General features: G+C 35.2%; 2 protein-coding genes across 3 annotated transcripts; one reads left to right on the forward strand and one right to left on the reverse strand.

Annotated features, from left to right (window-relative positions):
- The first annotated feature begins 1441 nt into the window (after positions 1-1441).
- On the forward strand, positions 1442-8928 carry LOC143445309 (DDB1- and CUL4-associated factor 5-like). Of its 2 annotated transcripts, XM_076944329.1 has the most exons (12): positions 1442-1726; positions 2005-2151; positions 2562-2721; positions 2787-2933; positions 3257-3386; positions 5560-5643; positions 5766-5897; positions 5990-6162; positions 6405-6542; positions 6618-6689; positions 6832-6963; positions 7038-8928. In XM_076944329.1, the coding sequence occupies exons 1-12, from the start codon at positions 1519-1521 to the stop codon at positions 7906-7908; spliced, it is 2394 nt and encodes a 797-aa protein (XP_076800444.1). In that variant the 5' UTR covers positions 1442-1518; the 3' UTR covers positions 7909-8928. The 2 variants fall into 2 exon arrangements, with proteins under 2 accessions (XP_076800444.1, XP_076800445.1); XM_076944330.1 differs by lacking the exon at positions 2562-2721 and having other exon boundaries at positions 2787-2916.
- A 119-nt stretch (positions 8929-9047) lies between these two features.
- LOC143445308 (tetratricopeptide repeat protein 27-like) lies at positions 9048-15315 on the reverse strand. The gene is made up of 19 exons (XM_076944328.1): positions 15166-15315; positions 14898-15066; positions 13946-14045; positions 13513-13653; positions 13208-13347; positions 12873-12997; positions 12581-12708; positions 12270-12382; positions 12126-12192; positions 11606-11815; positions 11313-11513; positions 11049-11198; positions 10870-10968; positions 10575-10627; positions 10358-10486; positions 10191-10288; positions 9480-9728; positions 9303-9388; positions 9048-9214 (listed from the first exon to the last, which is right to left on the reverse strand). The coding sequence occupies exons 1-19, from the start codon at positions 15245-15247 to the stop codon at positions 9092-9094; spliced, it is 2463 nt and encodes an 820-aa protein (XP_076800443.1). The 5' UTR covers positions 15248-15315; the 3' UTR covers positions 9048-9091.
- Positions 15316-16311: the final 996 nt, after the last annotated feature.

A 16311-nucleotide genomic window follows, 5' to 3' on the forward strand; every position in this document is an offset into this window, starting at 1 on the left:
GCTGTGCAGAACAAAACATTAGATGTAATCAACACAGTAATTGCTAGTGAAAATAACAGCATTATCATATTGCACAATTTAACACAACCCAGGATGATTAAACCAAACCAAAATAGCATTGTATCCCCTCAAAAGTGCTTCAAACACTTGCTATTTCGAGCATGTTCAGTGTCAGTTTCACGCTGGAGAAACCAGCAGTAGTCCCCATCATTTTGGGTTAAATCGACCTTTATACCGCGATTCCATCAAAGAGATGTCTTGGTGAAATCTTTCACCATGCTCGTCGCTCACATCACCCAGGTTTGGTAGGAAAAAGTCCAAGTGTGAACGAAGAAAATGCAGTTTAAGTGACATTCTGCAGCCCATTTCGCGATATGATTCCAGCAAATTGTCGACTAGATCCGAGTAATTTTCTGCCCTATAGTTCCCAAGAAAATTTTGTACAATCTGTACAAACGCATTCCAGGCTTCCAATTCAATTGAATTAAGCTTGGATGGAAATACTGGGTCACGGATCAAATCACGTATCTGGGGGCCAACAAATATTCCAGCTCTCAGTTTAGCATCACTTAGTATAGCACCAAACTTTTCTTTTATATGTAGGAATCCATCTCCATTGACATCCATTGCCTTCACAAATTGTTTGATCAGGCCGAGTTTAATATGAAGTGGTGGCAAGTAGGCCTACACTTTGCTGGGATCAATTAGGGGTTGACACTTAACATTATATCTTCCAACAATGTAGTTAGTTCTCATAACTTCTCATTGGATATTCGGTTGTGTTATAGTGGTTTGCATCGTCTCGACTGCCCCACAAACAGAGAAAACACATATGCTTGATGTAACCCAACTGCAATCCGAGTAAAGTGACACAACTTTAAGGTCTCCACATATAACCCCTCCCTATAGCCATGGCCAAGTGCGTATAGTCATCGCCAAGAACACTCAAGAATGCATTAATTGTCATGTAGAACATTACATTTACAAAATAATGTCAATATTAACCGTACACAATATGCATTGAAGACCAACGATCCGCTAGGAAAGAAAATTGCACAATACCTTATACTGTACTACCTTATAATATAGTGCGAATCAATGCAAAATCCGAATTTCGTGAATTTTCATATCCTTAAATCCTGACGTGATAGACCAATTCTGATTTCAGATTTGGAATCAGCATCCCAAAGTTAGTCTAGGTAACATATTTTCATTTGAGGAATAATTTTGATGTTGCCCAGTGTAATACTTGGTGTAAGTGTGTAAAACTTGTATAAGGCTTGTCGTGCGTGCGTAAGCGACACGGAATGCGCCACATTGATGGAAAACCTTTTTCTGAGTCATGTTTGTAAACGCCATGACCCGAAAACTACAGCCGCTGTTGTGGCTATATTTTAAGAGTCTCTTGTACAACATAAATAACATGGTCTTATTATATCTCTCCTTTAATTGTTGCAGTCTGTTGTATGGCATATAGATTCAGCTTTAAAGAATTGCAAATCGAAGTTAGCTTATGTGATGCTGCTTCATAATCGCTCGGCTGCCTGGAACTTATGCAAACGAAAAGAATTACGGGAAATTAACGGAAACTGTGCAAGTGCATCAGATATCAAAACAAGTCGTTTCAATTGGGTGCAGAATTTATATTGCTCAGACTGGATCGGACACTTTGCTTGTGTCAATGCAGTAGAATTTTCTAATGGAACAAAAGAATTCCTAGCATCAGGTAGGCTATGAAGGTCTAGTATACAAGTGCACAACCACAAGATACCTTTGTGTATACTAGACCCCAGCTACTCAAATTGTGCAAACATCTTTTTGTGCACTTGTACACTAGACCTGGCTATTGTATGTTTCTGTGTAGTCAAGATTTTATATTTGCATATCGGGATTCTGTGGTTACGGATTTATATGTCTTCCATTTTATCAAAAAAACTTTCAGGGCAACAAGCATCAAAATTCATTGCAGTTAATGAAATATGGACATGTTGTTTTTACCGACAGGTGGAGATGATAAAAGGGTATTATTGTGGAACCTTGGAGAGCGCTTCTTTGCGCCCAATTATAAGCCAACAATTATGGTTGGAAATCATATTTCCAATATTTTTTGTCTTGCATTTGACATGTATAACAAGAAGTTGTTTTCTTCAGGTATGATATCTCTGTATCTAGCATATTTTTTTAAATACATGTTTTGCATATATTGTTATTTATGTGTAAACATAAAAAGAAATAAGAATATTTGTTGAACATTGATTCCATATTTTGAAAAGTGTTTTATGAAATCAATGAATTTAGTTTAAGTTTTCATCTATTTTTCAATCAGTTTTAAAAAGCCAATTATATATGTAGCTATAGTGTTAAGATTATACGATAATGTAGTTGTGGTAGGCTAGCTTTGTTTTCTTTAACCACAACTGATCAGTTCAGATGGTGTTCAGGTTGTAGTTGCTTCTAGGCTTAATTTTTTGCAGTCATAATTCAGCATGATTCATGACATGCAGTGAAAATAGCACTGAAAAGCAAAATGGGCTAACTTTTTTTCAAACATTTGAATGCAGGAAACGATGAACAAATTTTGGTCCATGATCTTGCCACTAGCAAGGTGGTAAAAGTTTACATACGGGACGATGCAGTGTATTCATTGTCAACCCATCCGTATAATGATAATATATTTGCTACAGCTTGTGAGGATGGAAGGCTTCATATTACGGACATGAGGTTGTGTTAATTTCTTTAGAGTCTTTGTGTAAGTCATATCTCAAATTTTGTTGTTTGTTTTGTAGGATACGAACTCATACTGGCACTATGTGTTTGGCAAACTATATATCCGCTTTCCATGGAGTTGCATTTAACCCATTGGAGCCATTATTTGTTGCTGGTGCACACTCAGTGGAAGGAGCTGGATTGTGGGATGTACGAAAGCCGAAAAAGTGAAGCTGTTTTTATCATCCTTTCTTTAAAATGATGGGCGAATGCTAAAATAGATTGACCATAAACCAAAGAAAATCGTCAATATGTATATACTGGACTATTAGTTTTTTTAGTATTTAGTGGTTAACCAATTATTGCCAAAAATGGATCCAAAAACATGTCACACGTGTGTTTGTTATGCTTACTTCCAACTACTCTTTGGTTTAAGGTTAGCTTGTCAAGCTCCAGCCCTGCACTTTCATTGAAGTTTAGCTGAAAATTTCTAAACTTAATTACATTTGTGGCCTGATGCAAGATAATAAGTTTTATGTCAATGTCTTAGAGTTTTTCTTCAATATGGCAAGCCAAGGAACGAAGAAAGCACTATGAGTGTTCGATTCAATGAACTGGGGTCTCGTTTGTTTGTTTTAAGAAGAAGACGTTCACCGAGGGTGTACAAAACCCATGTAGAGGTATTATTGTACATTTATATGGTTTCATAGTTACAACCAATATGTACTAGGTCTGTGAAAAAAGTATACGAGCATCTTTGGGCATGAAAAACACAAAACCATGAATATCACAAATTTTATTTAATCTCTTTCAAAATACTCCCCTTGCAAATACGCACACTTTTCCCAGCGCCTCTTTCACTTTTATAAACACTTCATGGGACGCTTCTGAATTCCGTCATCAATTTTTCCATGATTTTTCTCTGATTGAAATCACATCGCTTTTAGTGTTATTTTTAACTTTGGAAACAGCCAGAAGTTACATGTTGTCAAGTGAGGCTGCCGCAGAACTGCCATATTGCGTTTAGCCAAAAAACCTTGGATTGCATCCACATGGGCGGAATAAGCTGGAAAATTGTTATGGTGAAGCTGCCAGTTCTTCCCTGTCCACATATCTGGCAACTATCTTCGCACTGCATCGTAAAATTTAAAGGCGACGTAAACCTTCCAAGTAATTACTTTTTATTGATTGTTTAGGTGCATATTTTTAAGGCACTGCAGAAATAGAAGAAACAGGGCAATATTGTTTTCACAATACAGTACTGCGAACTTGTCCTAATATTTTTTTTTTGACAGTAGTGATTTTTGATGTTTATGGCCTCATTTCTAAAACTTTCTGAATAATGTGAATTGTTTCCTTTTGGTTATTGCCAAGCTTCTAGCAGCACTTGATGCAATATCTAATCTTAGTTCGAGATGTTGTGTGTTGTTTCACTTGCGAGCGAAGAATCAACGAGCATTGACCATACAACTATACTAAATGCTTTGAAAAAGAAAACGACACCAGTGATCTGCTTGAAACTTATTATGTGTGCACATTAATAGTGACACCAACTATGTTGCAAAAACATTTGCTGGCACGGCATCAATTTTAATTTGAAAAAAGGGTGTACTGAAAACACTTTTTATATTATTAAAAATGTTTAATTTTTTTCCATTTATGAATTAAAAATCGTATGATTTACCCATAAGCAGTGTTTTAAGCACGATAAAAAAATCAAACTTTTTTGACGTTTCTTGGAGTGTGCACCCACTTGTTAAAGTTTCGGCAGGCTGGCATTTTTTCCTATTTTATGGCATCTTGATAACTGGCATAGCTATAGAGATAGACAATGTGTCTAACTAAGTAGAGTGTTTGCTTTCCTATACTAGGGCTGCCATACGTCAGGATTTTCCCGGACATGTCCGGGATTTTAGTTTTTACATCTGAAAAAGTGCTTAAATGTCCGGTTTGTTGAATAATGCATTTTATGAAATTTAACTGGCAATATTTTCACAATAAGAATTTGTTTAGTGTCAAAGATTAAACTTTGTTATTCTTTTACTGTTGAAAACGGCTAAGCGAAAATCTAAATTTACTGACGAGATGCAGGCAAGCTTTGAAGAGACCCTTTTGACTTGTGAGGGTATATTAACTTAAAATACCTGGTGAATTATATCTGACTCTATTGTTGCGTGAGGTTAAAATACTCTAACCTTTTGCCGGCCGAAAGGTTTTGATATTACAGCCGAAATAGCTTACAAGAAAAAGTTTATATTATAGGTGCTGTCTCTTTCTCAATATTACGAATAACCAAGAACATAACTAATACTACTGCTTATAAGATGGCTTTTGTCTATTAAACAGAAAGTTGTTGGACTAAGCAAATGTGGCAATTCTGTGCTTTTTCCCCTCTGACAGTAGTCTTGCAGAAAAAATTATAAGCGTTTGGATTGGTAGGATGTAAGAACGTACTGTTAAATGTCGTGTAGCGCCTGTTTGGTGTCGCAAAAGTTAGTCATTGAGACCGTCAGGAATTTAGCTTTTTCTGATATGGTAACCCTATCCTATACCCACTCATTACATGATTACTTATTGCTAGCAGAAAAAAATTTGTATAGAAAAACGCAAATTTTGACATGTTTTATAACATCTAGTATAAATTTTAATCAGCTGCTTATTGTGTTAAGTTCTGATTTCAAACTTTAATTTAACCCGTTCAAATGAAGAAAGAATTAATTTTATAAATTTTTTCATTACAAATTACACAAAATTTTTTATATCTGATTGTGTTCTCATTGCATGAATTTTTTGTTTAGATCGGTTGTGATAGTTAAAACTGTTGAGCACTTACTATGTCCTGATATAATTTAGACTCCAGTTGTAGAATTCAGTGATGAAGGTTATTTGAATTCTTGCACTATGAAGAGTGGTTGCTTTGCTGGAGAAAATGATGAGGTGTGGTCAATAAGAATAATGCTGTGATTTCTCAAATAAAGCTATTTGTTATCTAACTTTATTAAATTCTCTATCTCATTAAGCTAAGATATTACAGCATGGTTCTTGTTTCTAATTTACAGTATGTTGTTTCTGGATCTGATAACTTTAAAATTTACTTGTGGAAAATTCCCGATCAGTCTATCACTGATTACAATCTGAATGTGACCTCTGCAAAAATGGTTTTAAAAGGTCACAGATCTATTGTAAACCAGGTGAGTAAAAACAACTAAAATCTTGTTGCGATAACTAATATACAGATTTTATTCCAGTCACATTATTCTTCTCTAAACTTTCAATATTTAAGGTAAGATACAATAAAGAGACACAACTGCTAGCGTCTTCTGGGGTGGAAAAATCGGTAAAGACTTGGTCACCATTTAAGTATCCTGGTGCAACTGGCCAAATTAGGAATGTCTCTGAAGAAGCCTGCAGACCTTTGTACTCCAGCCATGAGTATATTGAGCTTGTCGTTCAAAGGTGAAACATTTCACATAGAACTCACAAGTAGTGTACTGGTTAGATTATCTGACTAGCAAATATGCCAGATTTAACGTTTGGTGGCTCTTCGCTATCGTTGCATTGTCCTTTAGCAAGGCATTAACAATGCTACCTACTTTTCAAAGGCTTTAGTGAACAATTCCAAAAATCATTCAACACCACAAAAAATATACTGTAATTCGATGATGCAGTTTCATTCCGATCACTAATCTTTATTTTAGCGGTATGCCCTTGTCACAAGACTACGAAAATGAAAATACCAACGAGGACCCAAGGATGATGGCTTTCTTTGACAGTCTGCTACAACATGACATGAATCACTTAAGTGACAGTTCATCTGATGAAGAAAACGGTGTGAGGTTGGGATAGACACACTTCGTTTATTTTAATGCTTCTCGAATGTAGTTTTTTAGAAATGTTGAATGAATATGCAGCAGGTTGGTTCCAACAATTCTTGCTGCGTCAAGATCACCTTCATACCATGAAAGACAAGAAGTCGCAACAAGGTACTTACGTGAGAATTATCAGAGAACCAAACGCTTTGACTAGTTGAATTTGCTCTGAGCAGTATGCTACTTTAAGTAGACGCAACAACACTGATTGTGTGTTTAGTGATACAAGTATAAACTTCTCATCTGTTTGCTAAAGTGCATCGTCAAGTGGAAACGAGAATGGTGGAGATGAAAGTGACGTCATCTTCGCAATATCATCCCTGTTGAGGCATCGTCTGATGAGTCGTGATACAAGAAACGCAGAGCGTTCTCAAGAGGAGCGTGATAGGTATCTCAATGGAGTAAGGAAAACATAAGTTTAAGATTTGTTTTCATTCGGTAATGACACCAAATAACTCACAGGTTGTCAAGGCTGCAAGCACTACGTGAATCTATTCAGCAAGACACAGAAAGGGAACTAAGTGAAGCATTGAAATCTTCCACAGAAGTGGAGACATCTAATAATGCATCTGCTCCTTCAACAAGTGGACTCACGTCACAAATCAAACAATCCAGAGAAGACTCTGGGATCAGCTGTGATGTCGATAATTACAAGGAACATTCTGCTTCCAGAGGAAGTCCCAACAGGGCATCAACTTCAAAGAAGAAGTTTCACGAAAAATCATATCAGGCGGATATTGAAAAGCAAAAAAACTTAAAAAGGTGTCTGCAGGATTTTTCTGATGAGGAGGATTCAGGGTGCAATGAACTCCACTCCCAGATGAGGAGGAGAAATGCCTCGAGAAGGAAGAAATGTATAAAGTGGGTGCTAAATGAGAAAAACACCAAATATGCTGATAACACCAATACCAGTGACAGTACTGTTAAAAAAGACATGATCCAAGATGGTGCCACAAAAATGAGTCAAGCTTCATGCTCACATCAGATGACCTTAAATGAAAGTATTACAACTCAACTACGGGATGCTGAGGATATTGATCATTCAGATGAAATGTTTACAACGTATGAATTGTCTGCAATCAAACTCAACCGTTCCATTGTAAAAACTGATTTAAGACTTGCCAAGGTTGCAAGTGAAATGAAAGAAGCAATCGATACGTTTAAGTCAACTGAGTCCAATTCAAATGAAGCTACATCCACTTTAAACTTCCAAAATCATATTTCTACTCTTAATGAAAGAGGAAACATTCTTGACCTTGATCCCACTGCTGTTGTGTTAAGCTCTGAAGCCAAATTGAATGATGTTGCTAATAATGATGATGCTAAAACCTGAGCAGAAATAGGAAAATGTGATATTCAGTGTTTATTCGTCTGTGTTGTTTATCGTGGTCAGAAACTGATGATGACAATTTTAAAACATACCTTAGCTTAAAAAGCCATTTTCGAGCAGTCTGTGACGTTAAACCATTGTTTCTCAAACCGTGCATTGGCACCCAAAATTGGGTCTTCATGGAACGCTGCATTTCACGGATTAGAATTATTATAACTCGATAGGTAAAAATAAAAAGTGACTGTATAACCCACTTACTACTGTATGTAACAAGAGACCATTTCACACACAGAAATCGTTAGTGTAGTAAAACAGAATGGGCTGCCAACTGAAAGCCAAAGTACTTATCGCAGGACATAACAAACGCAATAAAACCACCTTGTCAACAACCCAGTGCACTTTACAAACTTAATAATCGCTGATCTAGCAAATTTATCTTTGTTATCTTCATGTATTGCTCTCCTACACGTTTCCTGCCATGGTCATGATTTAGTATTGTTGTTAATTAACTTCTCAATCATCTGAGTATGCATGTCAGAACACAATGTTGGCCCCCAACCATTTTGTGGCAAAAATAAATTGAGACATTATACCTAAACACAGAAGTTGTTGAAATGTGAATTACACTATACAAGTAAACCTAAGAAAGTTTGTGGGAGATATCTAGTATTTAAAAATTGTCTTGGGTTAAAAAGAGTTTTTTATTGCATACATGAAGGTGATAAGCATTTAGTGCCAAAACCTAAAAGTTTGTTCAAAAATATTAAGCATAATCATTTATGCGTGAAAGAGGTTGTTACCTTTTTGCACCTAAAATTTGGGCCTTGGCTGAAAGCGGTTGGGAAGTTTTGTCTTGAACAAATCACATTATAAAGATCTGGTTATTTCAACATTGAATTTATACTTTAGTAAAAAGTTCCTCTATATTTTCTATGCACTTCTCATGCTGTCACTGGTTTCCCTACTGTTCAAACAGCATTTGTGTTTTATATTTTTGGTGTATGATAAATGTTGTACAATATGTTTTCATGCTTTGCTATGGTATTCATGATACAGGTTTGTTAGAAGATACCTATGGTGTGTTGGTTACATCTAGCATGTGTTTTTTACATGTTTTGAAATAACTGCTTTCACAAGCAAGGTAACTGTTTATCTAATTTTATTTACTTTGCAGTAACAATACATGTCATGATAGTTGTTTTGTCTGATCAAAAATTAACTTGATCTTTTCATTGCAATTTTCAACATCAGCCACAAAACCTTTCAATTTTTCTTGCATCTCTGCATCGAGGAGAGAATTTTCACGTTGCTAAAAGCACATAATAATGATACACTGTTAGTTTTCATAAAATGACGATCTTATTTATTAAGTTTTTACGAAAGCTGTAGCTTCTTACTTTTAACTTAACAGCAAATCCATTCACTGACATTCGAATTGAAGAGAGTGTTGCTTTGGGAAGGCTTGCATCACAATGCAAACATGCTGAAAAAAACAAATTTGTTTACCTTTAAATTAAAAAAACCTAATAACAGCACAGCAAATATTTTCTTTTTTTCATTAAGCCAAGAAGTACCTGCAGAAAGTTTATTGCAAATCGAGACCAATTTCTTGATAAAGTCTTCATCTTTTTCCCAACCAGGCTTTTGTGTCCCAGATCTTAATGCCTTATGAAGATGTTGAACGGCCTTTTCATTTTGTTCCATTTCATCTCCTATTCCATCATCATATAGTTGAGCATACAGGGCCCATATTTCAACGTTGTTTGTAACTTTGGCAGTGACGCGACCAAACAGTGAAATCACTTTTGATTTCAGCATGTTTGCTATAAAAAAAATGGTAAATCAAATTTTTCCGTGATGCCGTATTGTAAGTTACAGGAACATGAAGTACAATCATATCAATTGCACAATATGCTGATGCGATAAAATCAAGTATAGTGGGATTTTCCTCTTCTGACACATATTTGAAGTAACAGATTTCCTCCTATCAATTCAAATATGTTTTATCCCGCTTCGTTATTTCAGAAACCTTGCGTATTTGACAAATGGGTTTGGATTAACGAGATTCACTGTAATGGTAATGTTTATGGTTTGCAAGAATTGCAGATTTTCTATCTACGAAAAGAATTAGTCTTAAAAAATATTAATTACAACTAAACAACTTAAAACGATTTACTAAGTTAACTAAGTCCATGGGTAAAATGCCATAATTACCAATTTTAATGAAGATGCAAACGAAATTAATATTCAAATGCTAAATGTAAATATACTGAAAGTTTTATAACCTGGATTTCCATCAGAATCTAGTATTTTTTCTTTGACAGCTCGCACTAGAATGGATAAAACTGGTACATCAACATATTTGTTTTTCAAATCCATCAATCTGATCACAATTTTATGTTTATTAACCCCTTCTGGTAAAGCAGCATTTTCATAAATGTTGTTAACTGACCTGTTATATGCATGTATGGTTTCACCAAAATGACCAACATCAGTAGCAACAGCGACATAATTCTCCCATAATTGCCACTTGTCAAAGTTGCACTTAATAGCCTCAGAAAGTGACCGAAAGGCTTGTTCCCTAAATTTTTATATGTTTGTCATTTGGCGGTCTACTTGCCACTGTATTTCCTCATGAAAAATACATTCAGTACAGTCCAGATTCTTACTTTTTGCCACATTTGATGTATGATGCGGAAAGATTTGCCCAGGCTTCATAGTTCTACATCAAAACAGTAATATTCATTTTGGAATCTCGCAAAACTCACTAAACATACCAGCTTTCAAAAGAGCGGGCATTTTAGTCAAACTGTGCATTACTAAGTTGATGTTGTCTGAACCGTGTTAACCAAATTTTACTGTGTATTACTAGTGAGCATAACAGATGTTAACAACAAAAATGTAGATTAACCCCAGAAAATAAAACTTATCAATATCTATCTCAGTTTGTGAGCAGGTTCTTACATCCCAGTCAAGATTGACACATCTTCGAAAAGCTTCAGCAGCTTTGTTATAGTCTTCCATTGCCAGGAATGCACATCCCGTGGTAAACCATGTGTCAACCTGGTGATCAAGATAGGTTGACAAATAAATGAGGACCACAACCTGGAAGGTATCTTATTCTGGATTAATTATTAGACTACCTGTAATGACAGAACAGAAAGGGATTTCTGAAGACATTCCACTGCATTTGGGTAATCTTTCTTTGAGATATAGTAATAGCCAAGCGACTTCATAGATCGTGCACTATGGTGATTTGATAATTCCCATGCTTTCAAGTAGTGTTTTGGCTCCTGTTATAGACAATAAACGTAGCATATACTGACAGACATAATTGATTAATGGTGAAACCGTCAAAAGCCTTATGATTAATGTGATGACAGGGAAACTTATGCTAGTATAAAAACCTGCATAATATCTCCAAGTAAACACCAAAGATTTGGAGTCTCGTTTGTTTTCAGCTGCACATTAACCATTTTCATTGCTTCACTATTCCTCTCAGTTTGAATCAGACATAAAATTGCCTCTTCCCACATTTCCAAGCGCTCATAAATTTTTAATGCACTTGATACAGCACCAAGACTCATGTAGAGTTTAGCAAGGTCTCTCTGCACCAAAATATCGTAATTTTGACTGAAACTAATCCTGATAAATCCTTTTTTGACATATTTATTATACAAAAAACAATTTCTAACATTACCTCTAAGATCCAAATGGTTGGGGGTCGAACACAGTAAAATAAATCAAGCCGACTGTCTGAGTTTCCTTTTTTGTTCGTTGCGGTGGCAACGAGAGCATCCATCTGCATCATGCTGCGCTCAACTGTACGACTTCTATTTCTTTGACTCATGCAACGAACGCGTAACGCTTCTGTATGGATACTCCAACAGCTGGATGAGTTTAGCAGGTACTACAAAACAACCCCAAACAAAAATGCAATATTTATTCTTGCATGAACTAAATTTTGTACTAAACTTTTCCTAAAATGTATGACTGCGACTGATGTGATCAAGAAAGAGATACATTTTAAGGATTACTAGATATTGAATTTCTGCCTTTGCAAATAAAATCTAATCTTATATAATTGATATGGTATATTACATGTTAGTATTGGTTTCACACAGAAATTAATTTCATTGTGATAGCCTGAAATATTGTATAACTACATAGTAGTAATTCACTTGAGGTTCTGATTGGTGAGATTTTGGGAATGAATTTACCTCCACTACTGTTTCAATTTTCTCTTCTTCCAGTCTATGCGAGGGACTTGTTTTTTGCATTGCTGTGCTATAAATGTTGTTGAAATTTATTGATTGTATAGTAGATTATTCGACAACAACGTTTTAACATCCAATATAGCTTACCAGGCAACCAAAATGACTGCATTTTCTTCTGGTGTTAATACTGTGTTGTCTTCTTCCTCTTCATTCATTAATTTAATTTTTTCCAGCAACACTTCATCATTGAGGGCTAAATTCTGTAAGACATTTACTCAATGCAAGTATTCTTTTTCAGAATCATTCATGTTAATTTTTTAAAAGCGGTCTATTTCTTTGTAATTGTTTAAAAATTCAAGAAACAAATGTGCACAGTATTCTGTTAAACTGTATACCATTCAAAAAGCGGTTATCGTGTGAGTCAAAACACATTTCAGAAGTTATGTACAAATCGGTACTTTAGGCAATTGCAGCACATCTTTAGCAGAAATTGTGGATTTCATTTTAGTTTGACTTTTCCTCTTTACTAATAACCGAAGTTGAGCAACTGCTTTTTGTTGAAACTTGGTCCGCTTACCCAATGCTCCTGATAAAGATAGAATTTGTTATATTTTATGAAAAACATCACTATGCGGACATGTTAAATGACATTGAGATAAGAACAAAATACTTATAGTTCAGCCATTAACGAAATCAGATAATGAAATTTATAATAGATTAAACAGTCCACTGGAAATGCAGGGTAATGACCTGTAAAGCCAAAATCTATATCTATTATTTTCCTTGCAGCTTGAAAATGCACATCAGCTTGTTTGTAATGATAATAATAGAGAAGTGACAAACCAGCTTCCAAATGCAGTTGGAGAAAATGTGACCTTAACACAACAAAGAGTATGGTAGTTTGACGCAGTAGCACACAGCACAAACAAAATAAACTACCAGTATTACAACTGCTGGTTCAATGAAAACGTTTACCATAAATCGCGAAGAAATCAAAAACCGCTTATACAAATAATAACCTCAAAGTTTTACAACTGATCTTATAGTATAGAATTATCGACTACATGATATATATAAAACCTTACAAGCACATTTCTGTTTTCAGAAATTCTAGACATAAAATTTCATCTAAAATTTCAGTTGTTTTGCCATATAATGTGTCAGATATTCCGTCGATCAACTGACTGTGAAGACAGTGGCACCTGAACAACCACCAAGAGGCAGTCTTTCAACAAAACATTGTAGTTAATTAAAGAATAACTGCATAATTGCTCAAAGTCTGAGTTTATAATAGTAACAAAAAACTATCCCAAACAACTTTGAATAAACCCATTCCTTTAACAATCAGCTAATTAGTGTGAAGAGCTTCTGTCATTTCAATACTAGTTACCTGCATAACTTTGTGATTTGAAAGAATTTCAAAAATATGCTTGGCAGCATATAAATAGTGTGGAGCCTTTACAAGGTGATATACGCTGTTTCCATCAGCACTCAACAGATTTCGCACTTTATCTAAACCGCCTTTAACATCCTGTATATAATTAAAACATTGGATGTTCTCCAGATTGGAAAGTTTATCAACCATGCCAGCGATTTAAAATCTATGCACTACATAGTTATAAGCCTGGCTGAGTGGAAAAATTGTCTCTTACGATAGCAATTTGGTTTATGTTGAGTCTAGGTTTTAAAACAGTTATAAAATTTGTTTTATATCTACTAAAAATCTTTAATGCTATAAAAAGAAAACCTTTATCATAACAAAGAAGTTGAAAAGACAAAAACCTTTTGACAAAGAGTCTTTATTTTAAAAATCTTTACTTTACCTGGGAACTTGGGTAAATTATATCAATAAAAGGCCCAGTCCAGTTCAGCTGAACAAAGAGTTGAACAGACGAAACAGCACAGCAGAATAAATTTATGTGTCTGAAACCATAAAACCATATACAAACACAACGAACATATAACCATTTGTTAAAACAAACCAATTGTCAATTTATGGTATGGTATGATAACCTGTATGCCCGGACTGATGAAAGTCTTTGCGCAATTTAAACCCAGCAATGATCCCTCACCGCTCGAGCCCCGTTACTGAGCTGGCCTTAGTGCAAGTTCCAATTATCATTTTTATTATACATTTATTTTTATTATACATTTTTTATCATCTTGTTCAAATTTAAAACTGTTGAGCAGGTCCACTGAACAGGAGCAATTGTCATTAATGCCCAAGGGCATTACAAGTTCACAACAACAGCAGTCGGACTACAGATTATGGTTGTTTGCAGCAAGAACTTGTGTGCACCAAACAACCAAAAACGGCACCAAAAACCAAAATGATCAGACGCACTAGAAGCCCGTATGGATAAAATGCGCTGTGCTGGCAATGATTTGCAAAAACTGATTCAAAAAAAGCTACTTTGTAAGCTAAGTGATTCTCAAAGAGCGATATTTGGTGCACACTCGCAAATACCGATACACACTTTTTGTTGCTAATTGGTACACACCAGTCTTAGAAAATTACACTGTCCGGTGCATAAAAAACTTACATTCCATTTTGGACTAGAAGTGCGCAATTACACAGTAATGTACGCAGTTTGATGAATTCAATCTCTAAATCAATTGAAAATTTAGTGCGCAGAAGATCTGACCAAGTCATGAAGTGTCAAATTACGCACTTAAAATGCGCGACCAGTAGGCTATTGAGAGTGCATATGCCAAACTCTGTAGTCTGGCAACTGAGTATACCACACACAGAACACATGAAGTTTTCAACAGTACCTTTCTTGCTCTGTATCACCTTTGCCATTTTCTAGAAAGTCTGCCACCGTAGAAGTTATGTTTTCTAAAGATTCAAATATGTTTTGGAACTTCAGGAAAGACTTTAAACACTCAGCATATTTCTGAGATATGGTCAGATGGAGAAATTTGTTGGTCTCTTCTTTGTAATCTAAAACAATACAAAGATACCACTTCAGCATTTGTAAAAGTATCAACCTCTTTATGCATAGCTGTTAACGTGGTAATTTTCGCATGTGGCGACCTTTACCTTCACACAGCTTTGAATAATCTTCTTTCCTTTCTTTGCAACTAATACAATCTAATTCAAATTGCAAAGTATCAAAACTCATGATAAATTGGGAGCAAAAATACCTAACCACAAGCCTGAAAAGATACAAGTCACTTCAAAATAAATTGTACCTTTTTCGTTAAACTTTTAAGTTTTTACCAATTAGGCCTAGTCATCTTGTAAATTTATATGTAATATAACCCACGGTTCCATAGTGATTACACCCACACAGGATAGCGCCCACAAGGAATTGAACCGGATTGTACACGTTCGGGCTTTGGGACTCCACCAAACAAGTACTGCAATCAGAGCCAGATTAAGATCGTGATGGACGTGGGGCTAAAAGGTACCACGGGGCCTATACGAAATTTTGTCTCTACTATTTATTGTAAAACAAATGTACGTAGAACATTCACAAAGAGTATTCAAACATGTAATAAAAATGAATTATTTTATAAATGTTTCATCAACACATTCCCTATAAATCATATTAAAAAATTTCGATTGTTTGATAGGGCAAATACAGTAGAATCCGCTTCATATGACCATTTTGGTGTGGTTTTGAAGTTCAATATATAAAATATAATAAAATAAAATATGCCATGTAAAACTCTTTGTTTACTATGACCAGTCTTCGGATAATATGACCATTTTTCCATCTTTTTCAGACTTCGCTATCAATTTTTCGTGTCAATTATGCTACTTGACAGTGACAATTGTGCTGCTGGCATTCCCAATTCACGTAATGACATTCATAACCAAAATAGTCTGGCCCCAAGGCGGTCACAATAAGCAGAGTTTACAGTATAAGCTATATTTCTATTATTGGTTTAATATTTTGAACTGTGTCGGCACAGTAGGGAAATTACCTGCCAACGCAATTTTTTTTCATTGTTTCTTCGTCAATTGGAATAAACTACTGTAATTAGATTATTGGACGACATAACATAAACTTTTAACAAAAACCAAGGTGTTTATTTGCTAAATTTATGGTATGTTACTCAGCACTGTACTTTGGAGTGAGCGCCTGTACAGGGATTCTTTCTACAGTTTAATTCTTGTATTAGCAGAATAGCTGTTCCTTTAACTCAATGAAACGGGATTGCTGTCCCCAGGATGGAGTTT

This window comes from Clavelina lepadiformis, chromosome 2 (genome assembly GCF_947623445.1).
Source record: "Clavelina lepadiformis chromosome 2, kaClaLepa1.1, whole genome shotgun sequence".
In the NCBI taxonomy this organism is placed as follows: domain Eukaryota; kingdom Metazoa; phylum Chordata; class Ascidiacea; order Aplousobranchia; family Clavelinidae; genus Clavelina; species Clavelina lepadiformis.